At 37.3% G+C, this 12,299-nt stretch overlaps 1 protein-coding gene across 1 annotated transcript; it reads right to left on the bottom strand.

The window, feature by feature from the left end:
* Positions 1–3,699: 3,699 nt before the first annotated feature.
* On the bottom strand, positions 3,700–4,323 carry LOC108484886 (uncharacterized). Its single transcript, XM_017788771.1, has one exon. The coding sequence runs from the start codon at positions 4,321–4,323 to the stop codon at positions 3,700–3,702; it is 624 nt and encodes a 207-aa protein (XP_017644260.1).
* Between the last annotated feature and the right edge of the window lie 7,976 nt (positions 4,324–12,299).

Below are 12,299 nucleotides of genomic sequence, written 5' to 3'. Positions count from 1 at the left end.
TTCGAGATTTGGCAATCATATCATCAACATACACCTCAATTTCCTTGTGCATCATATCGTGAAATAAGGTCACCATAGCCCTTTGGTATGTTGCCCCTGCATTCTTTAGCCCAAAAGGTATTACCTTGTAACAGAAAGTCCCTCACAAGGTTATGAAAGTGGTTTTGTCCATGTCTTCAGGATGCATCTTTATCTGATAATACCCTGAAAAACCATGAAGGAGAACAACGAATATCCTGCTGTGTTGTCTACCAAAGTGTCTATGTGAGGCAGAGGGAAATTATCTTTTGGGCTAGCTTTGTTTAGATCCCTGTAATCAACACACATTCGTACCTTACCATCCTTCTTAGGAACTGGTACAATGTTAGCTACCCATTCAGAATACTTTACCTTTTGTAAGAATCCTGCATCGAACTGTTTCTTGACTTCATCCTTTATTTTTAATACGATATCTGGTCTTATTCTTCGCAACTTCTGTTGAACTGGTTTACAATCCTGTCTTATTGGAAGATGATGCACCACAATATCAGTATTTAACCCTGGCATATCTTGATAGGACCATGCGAAGATATCCTTGAGCTCATGTAACAACTCAATCAGTCCTTGCCTTATATCATCAGCAATATGCGTGCCAATTTTCACCTCTTTCCCTTTCTCTTGGGCTACATTCTCTACTGCCTCTTTCTCATATGGCATGATTTGTTTCTTCTCCTGTTTCACCATCCTCAAAAGATCTAGAGACACATCACAATCCTGGACATCTTCAAAATCCTGTGATTCCTCTAAACACATATCTTGCTCACAAGAGAAATCAGGATTTGTAATATCAATGCTCATGTCATTGATATCTAGGGATCTGTGAAGTATAAAGAATATACAAAGAATGAATGAATTTAAGAATGATTATTTATGTGCTATGAATGAATGAAGAAGAATTGCCAAAATTTAACGGAATATTGGTTGATAAAAATGAAACAATACTCGTTCAAATTGATAAAAGTTATGCTTTATTAAAAAATAATAGATGATTGTAAGCCCATTTCACAAATGAAATCCTATTACTCCTAGGCTCTAGAGTAACAAGAATGTTTTGAGAATTACTCTGAAAAATTCCTAAAGACTACAGGAAGTTCCTCCACAGTCCAATTGTTCAGAGAGCTTCCCGGTTCGTAAGGGCAAATTCCCTCAAGGTTTCCTTGCTCCGATCCTTTGTCGTGTATAGCATTAATTTGACGACCTTCTTTTAAAAGTAACCCTCCTGATATAAAGGTTTGGGATATTGGAAGGAATGTCATCGGCTCCCACTCCACTTCTCTTCTATTAAGGCGCGCTCTTCTTCTTTCTTGGCGCTTCTCAACTTCCTTCCTCCTTTGCTTATAGTCTGGCTTGAAGCCCAGACCAAAGCGATCTCTCTTCTCTTTTAGTTCTGGGATTTGAGTCCCTCCTTGTAGGTATTTTCCTAACCCCCTTCCTGGTAAGGCTCCCTTTCCCACTATCATTTGTAGAGCAATCCTCGTGGCTCTTGCTATCTTTGGCGCCGGTCGTTCACTCCCTTCTGAAATGAAGGTTGCATTCACAAATTCTAAAGAGCAAAAGGAACACTTAATAGACTCTTCGTTTGTCTCGACATAAAGGGCCTTGTTAGTGACTACGGCTATAATATCCTCCTCTATATTGATGGTTACTAACCGTCCATCCGTCACTAACTTTAATTTTTGGTGCAACGATGAGGGCACCGCTCCCGCTGAATGTATCCATGGCCTCCCTAATAAGCAATTGTAGAAGGGCTTAATATCCATCACCAAGAAGTCTACTTCTTATATATTCAGCCCAATTTCCAAGGGGATGTCAATCATTCCCATCACCTTCCTTTCTGTACCGTCAAAGGCTCTTACCACGTTTTGACATGTCTTCATGTGAGAATCGTCAATGGGTAATCTGTTCAGAGTAGACAACGATAGAACATTCAATGCCGATCCATTATCGACGAGCACGCTTGGGAATGTGTACCCCTTACATCGAGTGGTGATGTGCAGGACCTTTGTTGACCCCCTGCCCCCCGGTGGGATTTCATTGTCATTAAAATAGATGAAATTATCCGCACTTATGTTATTCACCAACCGATCCAGGTTGTTAACGGATATGTCATGGGTAACATATGTTTCATTGAGCACCTTCATGAATGCATCCCGATGCACCTCAGAACTCAGAAGTAGAGCCAATACTGATATGCGAGCCGGCTGCTTACGCAATTGCTCAACCACACTATACTTGCTATGTTTAAGGAACTTTAGAAATTCCTTAGCCTCTTCCTCCTTTACGGCTCCTTGATAGGTGCTTCGGCCTCTTTCTCCTTCTCTGTACTAACATTCTTTGTTTTTGTGGGCTCCTCTCTGACGCTCACTGTATCATACCACTTCCCGCTCCGTGTATGGGAACCCTCACCTTGAACTTCCTTAGAAGCACTTGCTATATCCTCCCTCTCCGGCATTGACACATGGCAGTTATAACTCTATGGTACTTTCTTGTTATCCTTATAAGGAAAAGAAATAGGTTTATGAATGATGAATTTCGGTACCGTTGATATTTCAACTTCATTACTTCCTGGTAAAGAAATAATGATCCTTGGCCGGTTTTGATTCTTCGGTGCACCTTCTAATGTGCATATATGTCTCTCATTTGGCCCAGCTTCATAAAATCCTAGCTCCTTGTTGTCTATAAGGCTTTATATCAAGGCCTTAAACTCGTCGCATTCCTAAATCTTGTTCCCCTCTTTGGCATGGAACTCACAATAGTCCCTTGCTTCTTCATTCCTCTCTTTAGTGATTATCATCTCTCTTTTTACCATTTCTTCCCAAATCATCTTCATCAGCGTTCTCACCTCCGCCACGCCTTCCTTTATTCTCCTCTCACTGGTTTCACCAATGGCGTTCACTCCTTGATCGCTATGATTTGGTAATGGGTTTTCAGTATTCGGGGTATTATCAAACTTCACTACCCCCATCTTAATAAGCCTTTCTACGGCCTTCTTAAAACCAGTACAGTTTTCAATCGAATGCCCCAGTATTCCAGCATGGTATTCGCATTTGGCGTTTGCGTCATACCATTTAGGATATGGGGGCTGCAATGGCTTAAGGTGAAAATGAGAAATAACATGTCCATCGTATAAGCTTTGATAGAGCTCACGATACGTCACGGGGATAGGTGTGAATTGCATCCTTTCAGAATTCTGCCTTGTACCTGACTCCTACCTTTAAGAACTCTGTTGCTCAACCGCAGCTATTTTAGGTTGACCAACTGTGGTTGCCCTCGTGTTGAAAGTGCTTGTGTTATTCACTTCACTATCCTTTCTCTTTGGGGCCAATATTTTAGTTGTTTCCCCCTCAATTTTGCCACCCCTTATGGCATTCTCAATCATCTTTCCCGCCATGACTATATCCGTAAAGCTTTTGTGTGAGTGATGAATGGAGCTTTCAGAGTGTTGATGAACAACATGGTAGTCTCCTTCTCCAATAACGGTGTTTGAAATTGCATTGGTACCTCTCTCCATCTCTGTGCATATTGCCTAAAATTTTCATTAGGCTTTTTCTCCATGTTTTGCAGCATGATCCTATCCAGAGTCATGTCAGTCACATGATTGTACTGCTGTATGAAGGCCTGTGCAAGATCCCTCTATGAACTTATTTTGGCCTAGCTCAGTTAATTATACCACTTGGCTGCTACTTCAATTAAACTGTCTTGGAAATAGTGAATCAACAATTGATCATTATTCACATACCCAGTCATCCTCCTACAGAACATCGTAATATGGGCTTCTGGGCAAGTAGTCCCTTTGTACTTCTTAAATTCTGGCATCTTGAATTTGTGAGGAAGCACCAAGTCTGGGACCAAGCTTAGATCTTTGGCATCAACCCTATGATGCCCATCAGCATTCTCTAAATCCTTTAACTTTTCCTCTAACCATTTGTAGCGATCTTCCAACTGTCTTGCAGCCTCAGTTCTTAGATCCTCTTTTTCAGCCATGTTTAAGTCAGGAATGTCAGGATTTGCAAGATTGTCACCCAAATTGAATCCTGAACCAGTTAGGAAATTCATGGGGATCCCAGTATCGACCGACCCTTGTTGGGGCCTTATAGTGACAGATGGCCTCCTAGGAAGTGCCTCAGTTTGTGTAAGCACGTGAGGTGGGGTGAAACTTGGAGGATGATCCTCACCCTCCTCGCCAGTAATTGCCATAGGAGCCTTTCCCTTATCAGTGGCCCTCAGAAGTTGGGCCATCTCAACCATCATGTTCATTTGTGCCTCCAACATTTGCTCCCTCATGTCGTTTTGCATATTTTCCAATTGCTCTTGCAATTGGTCCTGCGTGTCCTTCTATAACTATTCAAATCTTTGGTCCATGTTCTTAGTTTTTGCATGAGTTCTGTAGTGATGTGTTGCTTCCAAATTTTCTTTCTCTTACTCTCTTTCTCCCTATTAATTTTAACTAATTAGGGTCTTTCTATAAACTTGAATGTATATGATACAATGAGATACTATGAAATGCAAATGTATGAATGCAAAAAGATGTCAATTCTGATTCAATTTCATTTTAGAAAATGTTATTTAAGGAACAAAAATCTTTTCATAAAACGGATTACAAATAAGCTTTCGCCCGTAGGCCTAGAGTATTAACCCTATCTAATTACAATGTTAACTCTCGTCCTTTGTTTGACGATGACTCATACATTATACTCAGCGTTCTAGCTTGTACTGCTAAATCTTACAAGTGTTCAACAACCTCTCAAATCTAAACTAAGGCTTCTCCCATGAGATAATCCCTATTTCCAACTTGATCCTGAAGATGGTGAAGTTCTCCCTTCCACTGTTGTTCTCTTGCCTCGAGCTGCTTAATCCGTAGCTCACAGCCCTGTAGTGCTGCTTCCAACCTTCCAATATCGTGCTTCATTTCCTCGATCTTATTCAAGCTTGCCTTTAACTCGATTATAAGGTTACGACTTCGGTGATGATGAAGAGATCGTCCAAGTTCAGCCACCTTAGTTTTTAATCCTTGATTTTCCATCTTTAGGGCCTGATTACGCGACTGCATCTCTTGGAACTTCTTCTCCCAATACTCGGCTTTGGCTCTTTCTTCCTGAATCTCTTGCTACCACTGCTCTGGAGATCTCCCTAATCCGACCCTTTTCAATGTTACCTGGGCCTTTTTGTAGTGTGTCTTTAAATCATCTCGATCTTCCTCGATCTTTCTCTTTTCCTTTTTCACCTTCTCGACTTTCATCTTTTGAACATCGACGTCGTGACTTAAGCAAATTTTTTCCTCTTCGAGCTTCTCAATCCTCTTTTCAATCTCCGAATTCTTTCTCTCGAACTCTTGCTTCATAACCTCCAACTCTGATGGAATCACTCGTAAGCTCTCCTCTAATAATCGAGCCACTCCCAAAATTGGCCTAGGGACATTATTGTTGACTCTTCTACTAAACCACCCTTTATATTCAAGGATTGACGTCGAGCCTTTGGTCAAGATCTTCATACAGAAAGGCTTCTTCCAAGCCTCAGAAACCTTTCTCATCTTCTTCTTATAGTGATCTCTTTTATAAGAGAAATCATTTTGAGCTAGACCCTGTGTAACCGGTATGAACTGCCTCGCTCTATATTGCCTTAGAACAAGCAATGGTGCATATCCAACAACTCCCCAAATTCCTGGCAAAGGGATCCAATCAAAACTGCCATAGCGGTAAAGGACTTCACTAGGAACCAACCAAGGAGCCTTCCACATAACATCTTCCTCTCGAAGATTCTGAAGAATGTCTATCCACCTCTCCTCTGAAATGTCACCTCTCCTCAGCATGTCTACTGCTTCTTTTAAGGGAGAATAACCCTCAAAGAATACTCGGTAAGGAACCTTATCAAGCTTCCAAAAATGACTGTGGAACCAAACCAACAGCAACTGTGCACATCCAATGAATCTACCTTCGCGGGCTCTCTGACATGCACTCAAAGATCTAAATGTCTCAGCTAGGACTGCTGGTATCGGTGTATTCTGCTTACCAACACGATCGAACAAATCCGCAACTGCCTCATCTATGTGCCCCAACGTCTTTGGGAAAATCACCATACCGTAAATACTAAAAGCCAGGACGTCGACCCTTTTCTTTACGTCTGGATGTGTCGATATCAAATCCCTCAAAACGGACCATGAAACGCACTTACTATCATCTTTTTGCTGTATACAAGCTACAGCCCACTGCTCACTCATCCCAGTAATCATCACTAACTTCTTTGCAAAAGTTGGAAGACTAGCAGGCCTAACATAAGCCTTGTGACCCTGAATCCTCGGGCAATGCAGTAAAGTCGTATACTCCTCCAAAGTAGGTGCAAGATCAACATCACCAAATGTAAAGCAACTATAAGCAGGGTTCCAAAACTGTACCATAGCTCGAAACAAGTGCCTATCTACTTTGACGTCTAGCAATAGGGAAGGTCTCCATAATTCTGATAGAAAAGCTGCTTAGCCTCGTCATCCCATTGGGCCCAAATGTTTCCCAGCTCCTAAAACTCATTCTGCGTCGAATTAATACGGGTGAAGTCCCATAACTCTAACTTATATCCCTCAGTGACACTATCTCCTTTCTCTAACTGGGTTTTCTCTGACCAGGTACAGACAGAAGCATTGTCCTCCACTCTATCAAGGTATTCATTCCTCATTACAAAACTTTCTAATCTAGAAACCGAGCCGTGAATCGACACCTTTAAATGCCAAATGACATGCAATGATAGTAAAATAAAAATAGGTCAGTATCATAAAAAAAATAATAATAAACAAGTACTTACAAGGGTAGCTTACTAAAGGTTATCACTATCTTTCCTAAACTCTTTAAAGTTCACTATATGAGTTTTAGCTCTAAAGCCAGGGTACCTGAACTAGCATATTCCTTAGTCTTCACCCATTATAAGCTCATATAGACCAAGTTCAGTTCAGTTCAGGGGGACACATTTCCCTATGGCCATACGGAGATGAAAATCTCATGAAGACATAGGTACAGTATCCCGAAAGCAATCCACTAGCTCATACGAAGGTGAAAACCTTACGAAAGCGTAGCTTCTCACTCCCACTTAAGGGTGTGACCACAACGGTCATGCAAATGTAATGTACAGCAATAAGGTAACAAACATATGCAGCAAACACATGTAAAAAGGATCCAACTTTAAATTTTCCAAACTTCCGACATTAAGACAGAAAATACTCAATTTCTTGGCTTGACTCTTTTAAGTCCCAAGCGGAGTCGCCAAGCTGTTGAAACCATTTTTTAAAGGGATGTTTGAAAAATAGGGATCGAATTTTGAAAAATGAAAACGGAAGTAGCCACCAACCTTTTTAGGTGTGATTGGATCACCTTATAAAACGTTTTGGTCTACGAAAATTAAGAAAACAGGTTCGGGAGTCGGTTACGTACGAGGAAGGATTAACACTCGCAACGCTCAAAATTGGTACCAAATTGAATAGTTTTCTATCTTAATGTCAAAATTTTGAAAGGATTTAAAAATAGGATCCCTTTTTTAAAACCAAAATTATTTAAGTTGAAAAATCGAGATTCCTTAGCTCTGAAAGAATACAAACATCACATCCATCATAATAGGACACGGTATTCTTAAACTCTAATGGCGATCGAAATCATCTCGTGATTTACAAAATCTATTTAGAAGGATACTTTAGGCATTTAGACAAACAGAAATCGCAACTCCAAGATGTTAGGGCACTATTTCCAATTCCTAAATCTGAAAAACATTGCCTCATTTTAGAAAAACTTTTGGATAAAATATGATAATTAAATGAAATATATATTTTTTAAAATAATGATTTGAATAAAATTTTAAAAATAATTTACTAAGAGTAATACTAAAAAATTATTAAAAAATGAAAGAGTTTAATATGATACTAAAATTATTAAAAAATTAAAATATAAAAAAAATCAGGGAAACATGGATTAAATCAAAATAAAAAGGGTTGAAAAATGAAGATGAACAATGAATAAAATAAGAACAAACCGTAGAAAATAAGAACATAAGAGGGAGAGAAATTTGAGTGAAAGCTCTCAAAAATTTTTATTGTTTCCCAAAACTCCAGTGTGTTTACAATGAAAGGAGAGGCCTCTATTTATAGTTGAACCTCCTCAAATCCAACGGTACAGATCAATTACATCAATGGTTAAGATTAAAAGGTATCTACAAATTAAATCTCTAAGATTACAAAATCATATCTTCTAAGATTGCATATCATATCTAAGATTGCAATCATATCTAAGATTGTATCATATCTAAGATTGCATATCATATCTAAGATTGCCTATCATTGAAGATTATATTTCCATATGAGTAGCTTGTAGGTGGACCTTAGATCTTTTCAAGTAATGGGCCATTACGATCGGGCCAAATTATATTTGTAATTCTGGACTGAACTTGGACTTCGTTTTTGGGTTTATTATTTTTGTTTTTGGACTTATTTCTGGGCCCGGGCAAAATTGAATGTCTACAGAAGTGTAACTCTTCCGCTACTCAACCACCGAAGACGAACTGTTGCCAGCCACCGGGCACCGCCGTCACTGCCACCAGTACCACCGTCTCCGATGATGCAATTTCGGCACCTTTATGACACCCCAAGCTGGTTCAGCTATTGTATGTTCGGTCCAGGTCAGTGACGACCCGACCGGTTCGGTCTAGGCACCAGTTAGACCATCGGTCCGATTTCACATACCGAGCCCGGTTCAACTAGTTTTGGGTCTTGTTCTTGGTTTTGGACTCCTATGCCCAATTGACGATCTCAGGTCCAATTTTTAAGTTCAATTACGCATTGGACCAGTTGCCTGACTTGAAAATTAATTTCTAAAATATCATATTAATTTTAATTAATTTGATTAATTTAACTTTACTTGATCAAAATTAATTTGTCCAAAATATCACTTAGATTTTCCAAATTAATTTTTCAAAAAAATTCTTTAATCAAATTTCTAGTTGAACAATTCTCATGACTACCTAATTTAATTCCACATTGGATAAATCGACTCAATTGAATTATTTTCTAAGTCATTGAATTTACTTCTGATTCAAATGTAGTCCAATGGAGTTTTTGTTGAGCTAGTGGAGGGACTAATCGAACATACACAATTAGCTCTAGTAATTACAATTAGGTCCAAAAGCATCGTTCCGATAATTCACAATTATTTAATCATGGAGTTAGTCCACAAGAAGTACCATGATTGAAAACTCTTTATTGTATACTCTTTACCAAAGCAATTCATCCAACTACTTTGTCCAATGACCTCGTCATGTGTGTGTTACCCTCATATGATATCATTGATTACTTTGAGTTAAATCTGTTCACTCAATACAACCTTATTTTCTCTTATTGTCATCATTGTGTCTTCTTAATGATTAGTATGATCACTTTCAACAAATGACTGTGATAAATTGCTCATTCGAGAACCAGCAACCCGTGGCCATGTTCCATATTTATCAATCCACACAAAGCCAATGAGAGGATATCATTAAATCTTTAATTAAGCTATGAATTCCACTGTTGCTAGTAAAGCCATGCAAAATATAAAAGACAAAAATAAAAAAGACATAATAGTGAAATGTGAAATTAAATTTATCTATTTATTCATCGTTCAAATAAATAGAAAGAATTACATGTTTACTACAATATCGACACATTTCCCAAAAATCTCCCACTTGCCCTAGTGAAGTAAATGTGCCATGTTTTGCATTCCCATATCTTTGACGTGTTTGTTAAAACTCCTAGTTACAAGAGTCTTAGTAAATGGATCCGCAAGGTTATCTTCAGAAGCTACTTTCATCACATCTAAAATTCCTTCAGCTACTGCCTGTAACACCCCTATAACCCGTATCCGTCGCCGGAATGGGTTAACTTTATACAAACATTCAAAAGATTCCATTTACTCATGGCTTATATACATCAACATTTCAAAATATCATTCACTTAAGTCTATTCTATACATGTCATACTAGCTCCAAAATATAGTAGTACCAAAAGACAGATAGTGTGACGAGTTGCTGACAATCCCCTTTCCGAGCAGGTAACTGGAATCAACAATCTATAAAACAAAGAAATATAACAAACCGAGTAAGCTTTCATAGGCTTAGTAAGTTTTAAGCAATGCAACAAATAAACTCAATTATACATCAATTATCAAATTTCTCAAAAGGTCATTTCCTATATATATATTACCATTTGGCTGAACATACACAATCATATAATGCACAATTAGCATTGTAATTTCACTTAATCTGAATTCGTATGGCATAAATAAATCGAACATTTTCACATACTTTCACACCTTGATCGAATGTATCATAACCATAGATATAAATATATCATGTATTCACATATGTATCAAATTATGCTCTTATGATTCAATTCAAATCATACTCACATATAAATACATAATACGTACCTGGCCAACTTAACGTATTGAATGTATTCATTTGTCGTTCTAACACAAGGTATCTTAGTTTTAGACTTTTATCAAATCACCGGTATTCAACCTGATAGGTTTAAAAACCCGAATTCATTCACCGGCATTATAGCCTGCTAGGCTCGAGGCCCGAATAATGTCTCACCGGCATTATAGCCTGCTAGGCTCAAAGGCCCGAATAGTATCTCACCAGCATTATAGCCTGCTAGGGTCAAAGGCCCGAATAGTATCTCACCGGCATTATAGCCTGCTAGGCTCAAAGACCTGAATACAATATTCAAATCAACAAGTTTTATATAACACAATCACACCAATTTAGGTACAAGCATTATTCGAATATATCATCCTACATTTCATTCACTTTTATCTCATTTCATCACTCACATTTAAATACATAATAGTTTACACGTAAAATCCTACTCATTTTCATCTAACACTATCATTTGATCATGAAAACATATCACTTTTTACTTCCAATACAAATTGCCATTCGGCCATGTACATATATGACAAGTAACACTTAATTCTCATAATTAGTCATGTCATTTTTGAATATTATATATATTTAACTACTTAAAACTTACCTCGAATATTTTTGAACAGTCTCAGATCGGCTATTCAACTACTTTCTCTTTTTCCTTATCCGAATTTGCCCCTCTATGCTCTTGAGCTTAAATTCAACAATTTTAAACTAGTCATTATTCGACTATTCAAGCATTACTTCAAAAATATAATATATATATATATATATATATTACTTTCACACATATAGATCATAGTAAGTTTATAAGAAAACAATAAGCAACTCATTAACAAATTTTTATCAATGTTTACCACATAATCACAAATTCACTATAAGCTGTCTTCCTGAGCAACAGTCACTAAATTATTTATAACTGGAGCTACGAAACTCCAAATCAATTTCTGTAAATTTTCCCTGAAAGTAGACTCATATATCTTTTATCCATAAAATTTTCAGAATTTTTGGTTTGGCCAATTAATACCAGATTTTTCTTAAAATTTTCCCTATTTCACTGTTTGACTAATCTAACCACCCTTTACTTCGAATCAAATTTCTAATTGTACAGAAGTCAAAATATGTTCTTGTTGATTTCATTTGAAACTAGACTCATTAAGCTTTAATTACATAATTTATTCAGCTTCTAACTCCACTCTCAAAATTTATGGTGATTTTCCAAAATCACGTTACAGCTGCTGTCCCAAGCAGATTTACTACAATTTACTCTTTCACAACTCTTTGCATTCATATTATTTAAACATGTATATCACCAATCAATTTCATCACATATCTATAATTTCACTTAAGCATAATCTCAATACAATACATCGTGCTCAAATCATTATTCGAGTTCAAATTCGGCTAACACACATATAAACACTAGCAACTAAATGTTAACATTGCATTTCACCATAATAGACAATTGCCATTAAACAATTAAGCCACAATTATTCAATACTAAAAATATAGCATTATCATATAAATAAACCCATAATGACCTAATATGCTTACTTGTCGAACCACAATTAAGGCACAAACCTAACATTTAAGTCTTTTATTATCGTACCTCAAACAAGGCATATTAATAAAATCATTCATATAACATATTCATCATTTGTTTTTATCAACCGTACCTAATTAACTAATCATTCCAATGTAAGATACAATCACATACGTTGTCATTACATCCATTTCATATTAACTAATACCCACTCGAATATATATATTTTTGCATTATAACAAAAACACATTCCCAACTAAAGCATTACTCAAACAAATTCATTTAC

This window comes from Gossypium arboreum, chromosome 6 (assembly GCF_025698485.1).
Source record: "Gossypium arboreum isolate Shixiya-1 chromosome 6, ASM2569848v2, whole genome shotgun sequence".
NCBI classification, from domain to species: Eukaryota; Viridiplantae; Streptophyta; class Magnoliopsida; order Malvales; family Malvaceae; genus Gossypium; species Gossypium arboreum.
Note: the sequence above shows the minus strand (reverse complement) of the source record. Positions and strands in the feature narration are given on the sequence as shown.

Excerpts from the sequence above, each read along its gene's own strand:
- LOC108484886 (XM_017788771.1), bottom strand. The coding sequence starts at position 4,323 with ATGAGGGAGCAAATGTTGGAGGCACAAATGAACATGATGGTTGAGATG.